Source organism: Centruroides vittatus, unplaced genomic scaffold, assembly GCF_030686945.1.
Source record: "Centruroides vittatus isolate TY-2023 unplaced genomic scaffold, ASM3068694v2 contig_546, whole genome shotgun sequence".
Taxonomy (NCBI): Eukaryota; Metazoa; Arthropoda; class Arachnida; order Scorpiones; family Buthidae; genus Centruroides; species Centruroides vittatus.
In genome coordinates this window covers 21627-36244 of record NW_027122322.1, presented here as the reverse complement: position 1 = coordinate 36244, position 14618 = coordinate 21627, and the positions used below count along the sequence as shown (strand labels likewise).

Genomic DNA, 14618 nt, shown 5'->3' with positions numbered 1-14618 from the left:
ATAACAATAGTACAGCAAAACCTGTAAAAGCCGAAACCTGTAAGATGCGGACTGAATGGAAAAAATCGTAAGACTCAATAGTGGAAAATCTGCAAGGCACAGAAAAACAAAATGGTCCCATCAAGTTATGGCTTTTGCTAGTAGAATTTGTTTCAGGAAATCTCACTTATATGAACACAAAGAAATAAACTTTTTGGAGAGGCGACATTTAGAAACGGATTTTATTATTATTATTTTTTCCACCCACCGGACCGAATCCACGTTTTTTTATACTCAACGTGAGTTCTACTCTAGCTGCAATGGATCATGTGGTGGTATTTCTGAAGACCTGACTAGGATTCAATGCTGGATCGTAAAAGAGCGACAGGATAACTCCTTTATCTCATCCACCATTCGATGGCTTTTGGAGACCGATTAGACTAATTATTCGATCGGGATACTTTTAGACATTTTATTCCGATGATCCAATGAGAAGATTTTTCCAATTTTCTCATCCAATTAACTTTTTTTTTTTTTTACTATTTCCTTCTTAAAGCAAAGGTGATAAGAAAATGTTATCAAAAGAGTACGTCTTTTTGTTTCGTGAAAATTCCTTGTTAACAGGATGCTCGTTTCAAAATTTTAAGAAAATGTTGTGTTTATATTAAAAGCAAAATGTTCCGTCACCGCCGCACACAAATAAAGTAAATTTAAAAATTAATTTGATTTTCATTGGTAAACTTCAAAACAACTTTTAAATGGTTTTTAAAATCATTCTTTCAATTTTTAATTGATTTGATTTTTAATTAATTTTGGTTTCGGTTTCGGTGTAAAGGTTAGAGTTTTAATTATTTTTATTTATTTATTATTATTTAATTTTGCATTAATTTTGTCCATCTTTCGAACTCTTAATTACAATTTTTTAAAATTAATTTTAACTCTTTTTTTCTTTTTTGGGACACGATTATAGAAATTGTTTCTCACAAAAGATAATCAAATTAAATTTATTTAATTTTTTTTAGTAATTTCATTTATTTTTAACTTACTGACTCGCTTTTAAGTTAATTTATATTGATTGAACTATCGGGCTACCTAGTAATAATAATAATAATAAGAATAGAATAGTGTGGGATCAGTTAATGATTCCACACTATTACACAGATTCATAACTGAAATGAAATTCTCTAATAAAAAATAATTTTCAAAAACTTTTCATTCTATTATTTATTTATTTATTGTTACGTAATTTTTGGGATTAAAGTACTTCCAAAATGTTTGTTTATTTTTATTACTATTTTATTAACAAGTATTTATGTATTATTGATATTCGATTTGAATAGAAATTTGAATAAGATTTCTTATCTTAAAGAGCATTCGTATTAACTAATTAGTCATAAAACTGCTTCTTAAAAATAAAAGACAGATAAAAAAAAACATAATTACTATTATTTTGGCAGGAAGAATTAGGCAAGTTTGTCTGTATTGACCTGAAAATCTTCACTCTCTTCTCTGTTCTGGTATAGAGAAGAGTATACAGAGAGAACAGTTATTGCTGTTCTCTCTGTACTGTATAGCAGGGGTGGCCAACTTTTGTGTACATAAGATCTACTTTTTATCGTAAAAATGTCTCGCGATCGACTTGTTGTCGTAGGCATAGTCTAAGTGGCGAGGGAGGTGTGAAATACATACTATGTTTATACACTGTGCCTCAGTACGAGGTGCACTCCCGCGAGCTATGGGTAGATAAGGAAAATATATGTTCAAAACTATTTTTTTATTTTTTAAATCATTTATTAAGTTTTCAAGATATAGGCTCATAAAGAAAATAAATTTCCAGACCCAACTTTTGATATTTGCAGTTACGAGTTCATTCCGTACAGGCGGCACCTAAAAAAATCGATTTTTCGACACTTTCAAGATAGATTTTTATTAACTTAAAATATAACTTAATTTTTTTTATCAATTACAATGTATAAATTGTGGTACTATTTGTTCGTAAACTTGAAAAAGTTGTTATAAAACTGCACAGTACAGCTGATAATTTGATTTTACTTTCGCGATTTTTTTTTTTTTTTTTTTTTTTTTTTTTTGGGCGAGGAAAATTTATCATGGAAGAATGATATAAGACTTTTAGACTTATTTTTTGCTAATCTATCAATAGCTCGGAGGAGTGCTCTTTGTACTAAAACACCTTGTATATCTACCTACGTAAAAAACAACGTAATTATTTAACGGGCCAAAATACTCACGTCCGGGGGAATTAAAACAACATGAGTAATTATTAACAATATTTATTAATTCAAATTAGCTACTGATGAAGACAGATTTAGAATTTATTTTATTACGTTACATTAATGGGAGGACTGAGTTTGCACGTCTCTTACCAAGGAAACATAATTAGGTGTATATCCTGACAAAGATAATAATAATGATTCTTCAGTATGGGAATCAGTCCGGACAGAATGTTTAGTCTTCGTTAACTTTAAGTATGAAAATGCCAATTCACACAGGTATGTAGTTCCGAAACAGGAATAAATATATTTGCTACATTTGGTGATACTGGGATATTTTTCTCAATTGACGTATTTCCAAAAATCCAAAAATATAGAAGTCTGTTGCCGAAAACGCTCACTTATCAAGTAAATAGATAGGTAAGAAAAGCCATAATTTAATTTAAAACATAAAGAACAGGTACTTACATTTTAAACAAATGAAAAATTGAAACTCAACGTTGTCACCGTGGATAAACAATATTGATTAATAATAATAATATTGTTAATACTAAAGAAAAGAAGCTACCGCATGACAGTATCAAATATTCAAGCTAAATGGCTGTGTTTTCTACGAGTCCAGTCATAACTGCATGCATATTGTTGCTTTTGCGCGTTACTACGCGTTGCGTTCAGTTACAAAGTGTAACACATTAAGTCAAGACATCGCGAGCGATCGACCAAAATTGGCATCGCGATCGACTTGTTGGCCACCCCTGCTGCATAGTAATTGCCACTTTAACAAACGGCCTTGAACTATACTTTCGACGTTTGTAATCATTTTCTTCGATGCCAACTAATTTCTTCTCTTATTTCTTCAGTTCTTTCTAGTCTTGTATATATCTAGCTGATATTAATTTTTTCACTGCTGTTCCAATACTTTTCTTATCTTTTTCCTCCCAGGTTCGTGTTTCAAGGTCCATTTTTTAATGCTTTGTCTATGTGGATTTTGTACAGTATTATTCCTACAGCACATTTCGAATGACTTCTATTTGATACACGCTCGTTTATATGAAAAAATAATAATAATTTTCAGGCATTATTGTGTTTTGTTCTTGCAGGCAAATGCCTTTTTTTCCTATCTGAATTTACGTTGCTAAGTCTTGTATTCAAATTCTTTATTTGCTCATTTAGATAATTATTTCTTACTGATTTACATTTTTTAATTATTAGTGTTGTTTTAAATTGATGTTTACATATTATCTTCTGTCATGTTGTTAAGACACCCTACAGCAAAACTTGTTCCGTCTGTTACAAGTAATAAAATTCGGTCATTAGCATGCAACAAGTTTGATTGGTCTGTATTGAATATTTTAATCTATTGTAAATTTAATCCATTTTTTTCCCTAGTAGCAGTAAGTTAATTATTTGTTTTAAAATAGTTTTATTGTCATAATGCAAAAATCAACAGGGTTATTTCGGCGGAAAAAACCCTGTTTCAAATTCAGAAGATCCTATACTCTTAGAAATCATCGCTAGAGCGTGTGGCACCTTTATTAATTATTACGCAATGCTTACGTATAACAATGCATTCAAATTAAGTGTCAACGGGATGAAGTCGGAGATGTCCAGGTTTTGTGTTGGCCCAGGATCCTGGAGAGTAACTATAAAGAATTTGGTCCAGATCGGTCAAAGGAAAACGAACTAGGGGAGAGTTGGAATGTCGAGGTTTTATGATAGTTACTCCATAGGATCCTGTTGAAAATATAAGCTAAGAAAACTTTAGACCGCTAAAAGGGTTTATAAATGTATAGAGAACAGAATAATTTAAAATATTCTTTCAAAAATAGTAAATTTATGTCTTAATAATTATGTGCAAAATTTATAAGAACGTCAGAATAACCTAATTAATCCGAAGACGATTAAATTGTCTGTTGTTGTCTTACAATTGAGTTTTATAAACATTTGTCTGCAGGGTGCTGTATAATTAAAATTTTTCATTATATTTTATGCATTTATTTTGAATCTTAAATTATCTCAAAGCCGCATTACTTTGTAGCAATAAAATATAAGTCGATTTTGAAATATTTTAAACCGGATGAACGAAAATCACAGAATGCGATTTTTATTTATTCATTTTGTGTTTTTAACGTCGATGTAACTTTTATAAATGTCTTTTGTAATGTAGGAAAATATACAAAATTCTTAAGATGACGTCAAAAATGTCGACGATGTGCAATAAGTGTCTGGTTACATACTTGTCGACCTCTTTGTTACTAGTTAACCTTTGCACTTGTCCTGGATTTTATTCTCACAAAAACGTGTGAAAAAAATTATATAGATACAAACAAGTTTCTTATTTTCCTTTATAAACGTTCATATTCGGTTTTAAGTTTTACAACTTACAAAGGCTATTTTCTGTGAGAATAAAATAATTTTTATTAATTAACAATATTGATTTTTCTCTTGATACGATGGCTATTATTGATCAGTACAGTCATTAAATTTCAATTGCGATCTGGTTCATGCTATTGTATTCATTATTACGTGGGCAATATATGAGGGATTAGCCTACACCTCGCGTAACTTTTCACTTTATCTTTAATATTAGTCATGTTTTGTAGGCAAATTGAAGGCCAGGAAATAAAGTTACGTCATCTAAAAAATCGGTTTTTATGTTTAAATTATGGATAAATATTATATTCGAAAACCAATAATTTTCGTTTAGCCTCTTTTAAGTAACCAACTTTGGGTGCTTCTAAGTAGCAAGCTGCTATCTTTCAGCCATTCGATTAGACTATATTTTTTTATTATGGCTCGAACTTTCTTATATCGACACAGTTTTTCTATACAACATATAAAATAAAAGTGCAATTTTAAATAGATGTAACTAATATATTTCTGTATTAGTTAGAATATAAATGTGATACCAAGGTCTGTTTCTTCTCTAGTAATCAATTAAAACAATTTTTTTTGGTCCTCAAATTTTAGTTTTTCTCGTGCTGTTTTAATACGAATTAAAGCTATATTCGAAGCATCATTATAATTAATTAAATTTGTTTTCTCGTTGATTTATGCAGAATACGAAGCAACCTTCATGAACATTCGTATAAATATTGCGACGATCTCGGATTACCTCGTAAGAACCCCTCTCGAGCCTTTCTCATATTCCACTTTATAAAATATTGTCGGCAAATTACAGAAAAGACAATCCATATTTTTAAATCATTGGACATAAATTAGGTCATATAATTATTAAAATTCGCATCTTCCTCGTGATATGCAGTCGTAGTTTTTCTGTACGAAACCGAAACACGTATACGGGTACCATTCGTGTTAATTCAGGAACGTAATCAAATTTGGTAAGGTGAATCATATTCTATATTTATTTTTCGTTGCGTAGGCCGTACTGAACGAGGCCCGAGGATTGAAAGATCAAGTAGTAGATGTTAACACGTTGTCTTCGGGTGTGTTGTCGTATTTGACATCCTCTTCCGAATCTGCAGCCGATACCGTGCGTCGAGAAGTACAGACACTGCAAGATAGATACAATAAGTAAGTATACTGTAAATAAAATAATACAGAATAACGTAAATAAAACAATGGACTGAGGGAGGAAACTTGCAATTTCTTCCTCGGTCCATTGTTTTATTTACACTACACTGTATTTATTTATTTTTAATTTTTCTAGCTCTTGTTTTGGTTCACTTTGTTTATAATTTAGGTCGTTGTGTCGTATAGTATGTTGCGTAACAGTAGGTGCGCTACATCCTGCTATTGCAATTGGCTCATGTCTTTTCTTAGGTGTTTTCTATAGACTTGTTTCAACCGGTTCGACTCGATGAAATGTTTTATTACTTAACGTCTAACTACACTTACCCTATAACAGTTGTTGACATTTCTTAATGTTTTTTATTTAGTGCGGTTTTTTAATTAATAATGAAGGTTTAAAAAACATTTAGTACGATAAAAAAAATATACAATGTGGTGCATTTTTTTTACTCTTTCATACAGAATTAATTTGACAGTTGTGAAAAATTCTGTATGTTAATTTTTTTTAAGTGTTAGACGAATTAATGCGCTAATTTTCGTTCTAATTTTTATTATAATTAACTTTTTAACATAAATTTAAAGGGTGTTTATAATTAAAAAAGTTTTTTTAATTTTATTTTTGTCGTTTATTTCCTAGAATGGTGTAAATTGTTTATTTAAATTTCCTGTCAAATGATTAGGCAATCTACGTTATTTGCATTTATTTGCTAACTTTCTGTTTTTTTTTTTTTTTTATAAACTTGACTGAAATAACTACAATATTTAAATGTGGGTTTAAAAATTGAATATATTTAATAAATTAAATCTGTTGTGGACACAATAAATATTAAAATCGTTTCCAACGTTTATGGATTGTTTCTGGATTAATTCTTTCAATGTCTTTTTTTAAAGAAAACATCAGTAATAAATATTTTAAGATACGTACATTATATGAAAATGCTAAATTAGTCATGATCAACCACAGTCTGTATGTGGTCCCCCAATGTTTTGCCAACATAATTTTATTTTCCTGTTTTCTGCCTTGCGCTATTATACAACCCCAATTGATAACTGCCCAGTAAAAAAAGATGAGAGTAAACTATATATTACTAGTTAGCATATATTACTGTAGTAGCTATTGTACAGTACGTACTGGAGGTTGTCAAATATGTAGGTACTGGGCAGGCTTAAAAATCTGCAACTACGTAAGAAAAAATGCATGCAGCCCACTAGAAATCGATGAAGTTCGCTTGTGGCCCACATTCAGAAAAGGTTGGTTATTGCAGCTCTAAATGATAAGACAAATGTTAAATTATGTATTCAATCCAATATTTAAAATTTTTTAATTTAAATTTGATTAAATAGTTTATAAAGAAAATAAAGACATGAGTGAATATTTATATATAATTACTGTATATGTATGCATTTATTTTCAGCTTAATTTTATCAAGATAAATTTAACATATAGCTTACGGTTGTTTGGCCAAGTTCCAAAAAGAAATCTGCTGAATGAATTGATTATTATTGATTAATTCAAACTTATACTGAATATAAAATAAATACAGTATTATATTTCAAATATAATATCAATTTTATCTGAATATTATTTAACAGAATTATTTTTTGTAATCTTAGATTACATAATATATAGTAATAGCAACTTCTAATGAACTGACTTGGCATTGTCTGTTAGTTTCTATCAGCTAAATAACACAATCACATACATGCTCCCATAAGTTTATAATATTAAAAAATGGGAAATTTTGTGAAATTTTGGCTGATCTGGTGAAAAAATGTAGTTGGTATAAAGAGAAATCTTATTAAGGACTTGCAACATTGATCTCAAGTTGCTTGTGGACAAAGTAACTGTTGGGCATAAAGTTTGCCATATAATCAACATTGCTAGATTCTGAAATATAGTTTCCAGAAAATATTGCAGAAAATTCTCAGATCTTTCCAATAAATATAAAATAAACATTATATAAGAAATAAAAACATTGTGACACACAGGAATAGTTACATAGTAAGCATTTTAATTAATACTGTATGTGTATAGTATCTTGGCTATTTATTTCATACAATTACAGTATCCAATATAGCTTTGCTAAGTATGTATATAATATGTTGTTTACACAATGCCCAAATCACATAATGTCCTATTTCACAGAACATATGGACATTAAGTAATGCATGACTGTGTTATGAAATTTGTTTTAAAGCAATATAGTGCATACATCATATAAAAAAATGTATTTTCACTACAAACATTATTTGTATTTTTAAAATTATACATACTTTGTATTACTTCCAAAAATTACTAACTCAGAACCTTTTACGGTGTGGTAACTCATAAATATTGTCACACAAATGTTTTTGAACCCCTTATGGGTTCTGCTTTTACACACCGTAAAAGGTTCTGGGTATGTAATTTTTTGGAAGTAATTCTGGTGTGGTGAGTAGTGAGTTATTTTATACATATTACATTATATGATTTAATTCATGCTTTCACAGAGCCTTAATCTTATAAAAATTTTACTAGGTTCCATAATTAAGGCTTCATTTTTTCAATAAATTAACTATTAAATATTGTTTTTGCTTCTCCTTTAAAATTAATATTACTTTGATTCTTTCAGCTGTCTCAATTTATGCCTTGATTTAAACATTTAAGTGTTAAAATGCATTTTATCAAGATCAATAACAAAACTTTATTTTCAAAATAAATCATCAAACTTTACTATTATAATCAATATTTTAATGAAATAATATATTTTTTTGATAAATATTACGTAATGATCCATATCCAAATTTCTAAATTTTAAAAATATTTTAGACTTTTAAGTGATATTGAAGCATATATAAAGCAAGTTCAAGAAGAAAAGGCAGTAACTGAAGCACTTAAAATTGATATTTCTGATTTAAAAGATGGTTTGCATAAAATAGAAAATGAAATAACAAATCTTGATTGCTATGAACCAGATGTTGAGACATTGGAGCTGACCCTCTTGGTATGTATTGCATATTATTACTATAAATAATCATTACTATTATTTTTATAATTATATTAAGTTACATTATTAATAATTTATGCAGCAAACTTCACAATGTGTGTCCGATCTCAGTCAACAAATAAAAACTTTATCTAACGAAACTAAAACTCGTTACCTGGAGAAAGGTTCTAGTGTGCCTGAAGAGATCAATAAAGAGTTATCATCTACAGAAATATATTGTGAAAAAGTATCCTCTTCCATGGAAAAAAAGGAAAGAGAGTTCAAACGAGCAAGAACAATAAGATGGGAATATATGCAAGGTGTCGAGAAAATTGTAGAATGGTTGCAAAAGGCACAAGAACAACTTCAAAATAAATCAAGTAGCATCACATTTGCAAAAGAACTTGTAACAGTAAGAATGTTTTTAATTAACATTTACATGTATTAATAGTATAAATTTACTTTTAAATTTGTTTGAATGTTGAAGAAATTAAATATTAAAATAATTATATTGATATATACAGTACATATATTACTTTTAAACATGCACATGTATGCATGTATGCGTGTTCAAAAGTAATGATATTTGTTTTAATAATACAATAATTTTAAAATTAGCTTCTATTTCTTAAATGCATGGAATAGTTTATATTTTCTAGATAAATAATGACATATTTTTTCAGATTAATCCTATAACTTTTTGAATTTATTTATAAATATGATATTGTGAGTTATGCGAATACCAAGTACAAAGAAACTGGGATTTTCAAAAACAGAATCTTTAATTCGCGTGATAAGATATAGGAACTTGTAGGATGCCAGCAATACAAAAAATATCTCTCCCCGACAAGTAAATATATATATATATATATATATACACCTTATAACTAAACTTATAACTAATTATAACTAAATTAGGATAATGGGAAAATGAGGACGAATAAAGTAAAGGATAGAATAGACTGAAAGAGAAAATGGTACCCAAATATCACGGTGTTATCACGGTGCGTTATATACAATGGTTGGTAGATCTCTTCTTAATCACGAACGATGTAACTTCGTCACTAAAACGTAAATTCCTCGACAGACGGGGACAAAAATACTTGAACTTCTCTTCTTTCGATCCGAATTTTTCTATGTTCCCTCATACTTCTTTGTTGTCTCGACGTGGTCCCAAAAACGTGGTGGAGAGCTACCTCTGGCGCGTCTTTCCTTCTCGAGTCTTAAGCCCTGGTCACACTATGCGATTTCCAGCCACGCAGGCGACTGCAACCGCGACAACTGTTCCCGTTAACTAGTAATCCCCCCTCGAAAACTGGTGTGACTGCAACCGCAACTAGAAACAAAAAGTTTGTTCTACTCGCGACGGTTGCAAACGCGCATCCAACCAGAAAACGTCTTTGTGCCACGTCATACTTTGTGTTGTATATTTGTCAACATATCTTGATTATAACATTTGTATTAACTCAGTTTCAGTACATTTAAATGCTATATTCGATATAAATCAAATCTGAATTTATAAAAGTTATTGTTAGATTTACTTTAAAAAGTTTGATTACTTTTAATAATATACAATTGAATAAAATAAATGCTGATATAAAAGAAAAAAATATATCGATTATAAATGAATTAAATCATTCAAGCTTTCCTCTAAACCACTTCAACCCTCAAATATTCACTTTTACAAGATTGGTAAATAGCATCCAAAACTTCTGGGATAATAATGACTGATATCGAATTATGGGCCACTCTAAATTGGTATGCCAAACGACGAAACATTTCGTCTAAATTATATATAAGTATTGGTATTCATACGGATATATCCCCTATAACCTTCAACATCCGAAGGTTATAGGGCCTTAATTCATTCATCAGCTGGTGAAAGCACGATTGTTTAGCCCGTTGATTTTCATTTCGCCAAGTTTTAACTCAGCATGAACGTTTTTTCTTATTTTTCTCTTCGTATATTCTCGCCAGCTCTAACAAAATTATCGCCTTTTTTCTTTTATTCATTCCAGAAAAGGAACTGCTTGCCATTTTAATAAGTGGCTAAAATTCCGTAAATACTCTGAAGTAGAATGTAAAATGTCAGTAAACTCACGAAGTAGACAAAAACAAGCTACTGTAATTTTATTGGTTTATTATAGGGTCAGGTGTTTCCGAGTTGCAACGTCAACAAACAATGTATGACCACGAGAAGACGTGCGCGACTCGCGCTTGTTGCGGTTGCAGTCGCCTGCGCGGCTGGAAATCGCATAGTGTGACCAAGGCTTTAACCTAAGAATGACCACTACGTCCCTGTTCTGCCCTGAGGGCCGCATACCGTCCCATTGTCCACAAGAGACCACCTGCTGTTGCGCCGTTAAGCACCGGTCGGGAGAAAATACCAGGAAGGGAAGATAATAGTACTAGGAAGAAGGAAGGAAAATATATATTCTAATATAATATAAAATATAACTATACAGTACAATAATGGCATTTAGCCACAATATATATGCATATATATTTTATACAGAAGAGGAGAAAAATGTTAATATTTTGTATTTCTCTATAATTTATTGAATTGAATCATTTTAAAAATACTTGGATAGTGGCTGTCCATTAATTGTGTGTACAGTTTAAGGAAAGGGGTAACAAAACATACATCATTGTACACAATGAAGAGAGAGAAGGTTGAGGCATTGTCTTTGTGGAATGTTTTTGTTGTGTAGTGGCATACAAATTTGTTGTTATAAAACTACTTACTAATTATCAGAATAAATTACCAATTAGAAAATATGTCACTTTTTCAATATCTGGAGTTCACAGACTATTGTATATATAATTAAAGGAGAAGGGGTTTGTTAAAAGTATGTAATTGTACATAACAGAGTGGGGAGAGAAGGGTGAAAAGTGGCTCAAAAATTGTACATGTAATTAATAGACAGCCTAATATTTTTCCTTTTAACAATTTAAAAATGCTATATATTATTTAATGAAAGTGTATTAGTTGACAGTCTTGTAAGAGAGTAGCTGTTATCATCCTTGCTTTTAAAGTAACAAGGGCAATAACAGTTACTCTCTAGAAACAAGTTAACATAAATGAATGAACAAAAATGTGTACAGTAATTTAATACTAAAGGAATATGGCAACAATCAAAAAAGATGGGAATGACTATAAGGAAATATCACAGAAGTGTCCTGCATTATTATCTATATTTTATGATGGCAGGAACAAGCAACATTTTCAGTAGTATAATCTCTCAGAGTAAAATGGCATAAATCCAAATTTTAGATATTAAATTTTGCAAAAGAAAAATTAAAATATTGTACTTGAAAAATTTGCCAATATCATTAAATAAAATTTTAATTAAAAATTAAACTTAAAAACATTTCGAAAAATGTACTTATAACTGAAATTTTTTAATATAAAGCATCATAAAATGAAACACAAATTATAGGAATAGTTATACTGAAATCATATTATGATTTTTGTTTATATTATAAAATAATGAAATAGTTTATTTTTACATAGAAATCTGTATAAAACTAAATGTCCTGTTAACATGGTCAAAGAAGTTAATGCCAACTTAAATTATTGATTGTGTTTAGCATAATAGGTTTTCTTTATTATATTTATTTATTTTTTTAATAAAATAAAACAAAAATAGTTTATACATTGTAATATATAATGTAATTATTTCATCATGATAATTTTATTCATTACTTATGAATGTGAATAAGAAAATAAGATAAAATATGAAAACTTAAAGAAAAATTCTATTGATATTAATATAAAAAGTTAAAATAAATGCAGAAAAATTCATATTATAAATTTATTTCAGATTTCAAAGTTTATCATAAGTTCATATTTTTAAATTCAAGTGTGGTTGATTAAAAACAAATTTTGGCCAATAGTATTAATATTAAAATATATAAGTAAAATTTACTAAAGCTACAAAATTGTCTTCTTGTTCTGTCATTACAAACACTTGTGACTTCCAAAAACCATATTCAGCTACAGAGACAACCTTTTATTTGAGGCTGCACCTTCACAATAAAATGCAAAATGGATTAAAATGTCTTCTGGCAATTATACTACTAATATAATTCACAATAAAGTTCATTAAGGAAACACAGCCTCAAATAAAAAGTTGTCTCTGTAACTGAAAATTGTTTTTGGAAGTCACGGGTGTTTGTAATGACAGAACAAGAAAACAATTTTGTAGCTTTAGTAAATTTTACTTACATATTTTAATAAAACTTTGATGTTTTTAATTATCAAAAAATAATTATCACTTCCTACATGAAATTAATTACAAAATTTGGCAAGTATGCACAAGACTGTATTGAACATTTTTGGTGCCCAGGGCAAACTTCATATCGGGCACCCCCGATTCAACTTTAACTACAAAAACATTCTACAGTTTTTTAATTCTATGGACTCAATTTGGAGCCTCCAAATTCAGTGCCCAGAGCATGAGCCTTCCTGCCTCCCTCAGTTACGTCTCTGAGTATGCATATTAAGATAACAAACTAGTAAATTAATAGCAATTAACCATTATCAAGGAATGACGGACAACAGTGGGAATTTATAGAATCTAGAATTTTTTCAAACTGCAGCCCAAAAATAAGTAATGGGTACATTTTGACATAAGTGGAACAATAAATAATTTTTAAAAACTTTTTTTACGCATGTACAAAATAAAGTTGACAAAATATTCTTACAATTTGAAAAGTATTACAACTTTTTTATATAATTAATGAACCCTTTTTTTTAAAATGTACTTTTCAAAATAAAATAGACTCTTGAATAGTTTTGAAACAGTCTGTTTATTTACAGTTGTCAGCCTTACGTTTTTAATAGTTAAGTTTCATTAATAAAAGCTAAAATTGAAGTAATTTATTTGTTATAAATCAAAATTGGCTATTAAATCAAAATGTATCATTGAGAGTAGTTCATACTCTCAATGATACATTTCACATACAAAATTATTCATTATTGATACAGTAACTCCAATTTACCAGGTTTTTTTTTTTAAATTTTATATTATAAACGTTTGAGTGGCATAACCAAAAAAAAAAATATATTGGATCATGCGAGAAAAAGGATTGAGAAATGCCATGCTTGAGGCACTGAATTACTTGTTAACTTTTTAATTGAATATTCTGGTTTGTTATTTATAGTATTTGTTGTTAGTAACATGATATAAAATCAAACACTGTCTCTTTCTGACGGTCAACAGATTGAAAGAAGAATTTTTAGTTTTATTGGATTCATATTCTTGTTAAAGATTTAGAATCTATAATTATGTATTTTAAATCAGAAAATTTTAAAATTATCTATTAAATTTGGTATTTAAATAAAAAATATTTAATGATTTCAGACGCTTCTTTCCGAACTTCCATCAATGAGAGATCTGATTATTTTTATATGCTAAATATTAAAGTTGGAGATTTCAAATTCTGTAAAGTTGTTTTGATTTGTTGATCTTGTAGAAGAATTTGATTTACAGTGTACAATATATTTTCATAAAATACCAATTTTTCTCATATATGATTGATTATTTTTACTTTCCCTGCTGTTATAGAACAGAGAGAAAGTATAGTTATCGGCCAAATTTTAACCACCTGGATTTTTTAAATTTCTGAATGTTCTGAACACATACATACAGAATGTTGTTTCTGTTCTCTTGATGTTTTTGAAATCAGGGGGCCTTAAACCCCCTGATTTCAAAAACATCACGAGAACAGGAACAACATTCTGTATGTATGTGTTTACCTGTATTTTGCTTTATATCTCAGAACTGCATGGACCAAAAATTTTGAGATTTGGCAGGAATGTTTCTATTCTGATTGATTCTATTACATGTTGGAGATTGTAAGTCAAGGGGAAGAAGTTAGAGAGGGTATCTCAAGTGGAGTCAAACTT

At 29.2% G+C, this 14618-nt stretch overlaps 1 protein-coding gene across 1 annotated transcript in view; it reads left to right on the top strand.

The window, feature by feature from the left end:
* The window catches only part of LOC136978534 (muscle-specific protein 300 kDa-like), a 232983-nt gene extending 218856 nt beyond the window's left edge, over nt 1–14127 (top strand). The window contains 4 exon segments of the mRNA XM_067274254.1: nt 5593–5744; nt 8551–8725; nt 8811–9119; nt 14074–14127. Coding sequence (XP_067130355.1) covers nt 5593–5744; nt 8551–8725; nt 8811–9119; nt 14074–14127 — 690 coding nt within the window.
* Nucleotides 14128–14618: the final 491 nt, after the last annotated feature.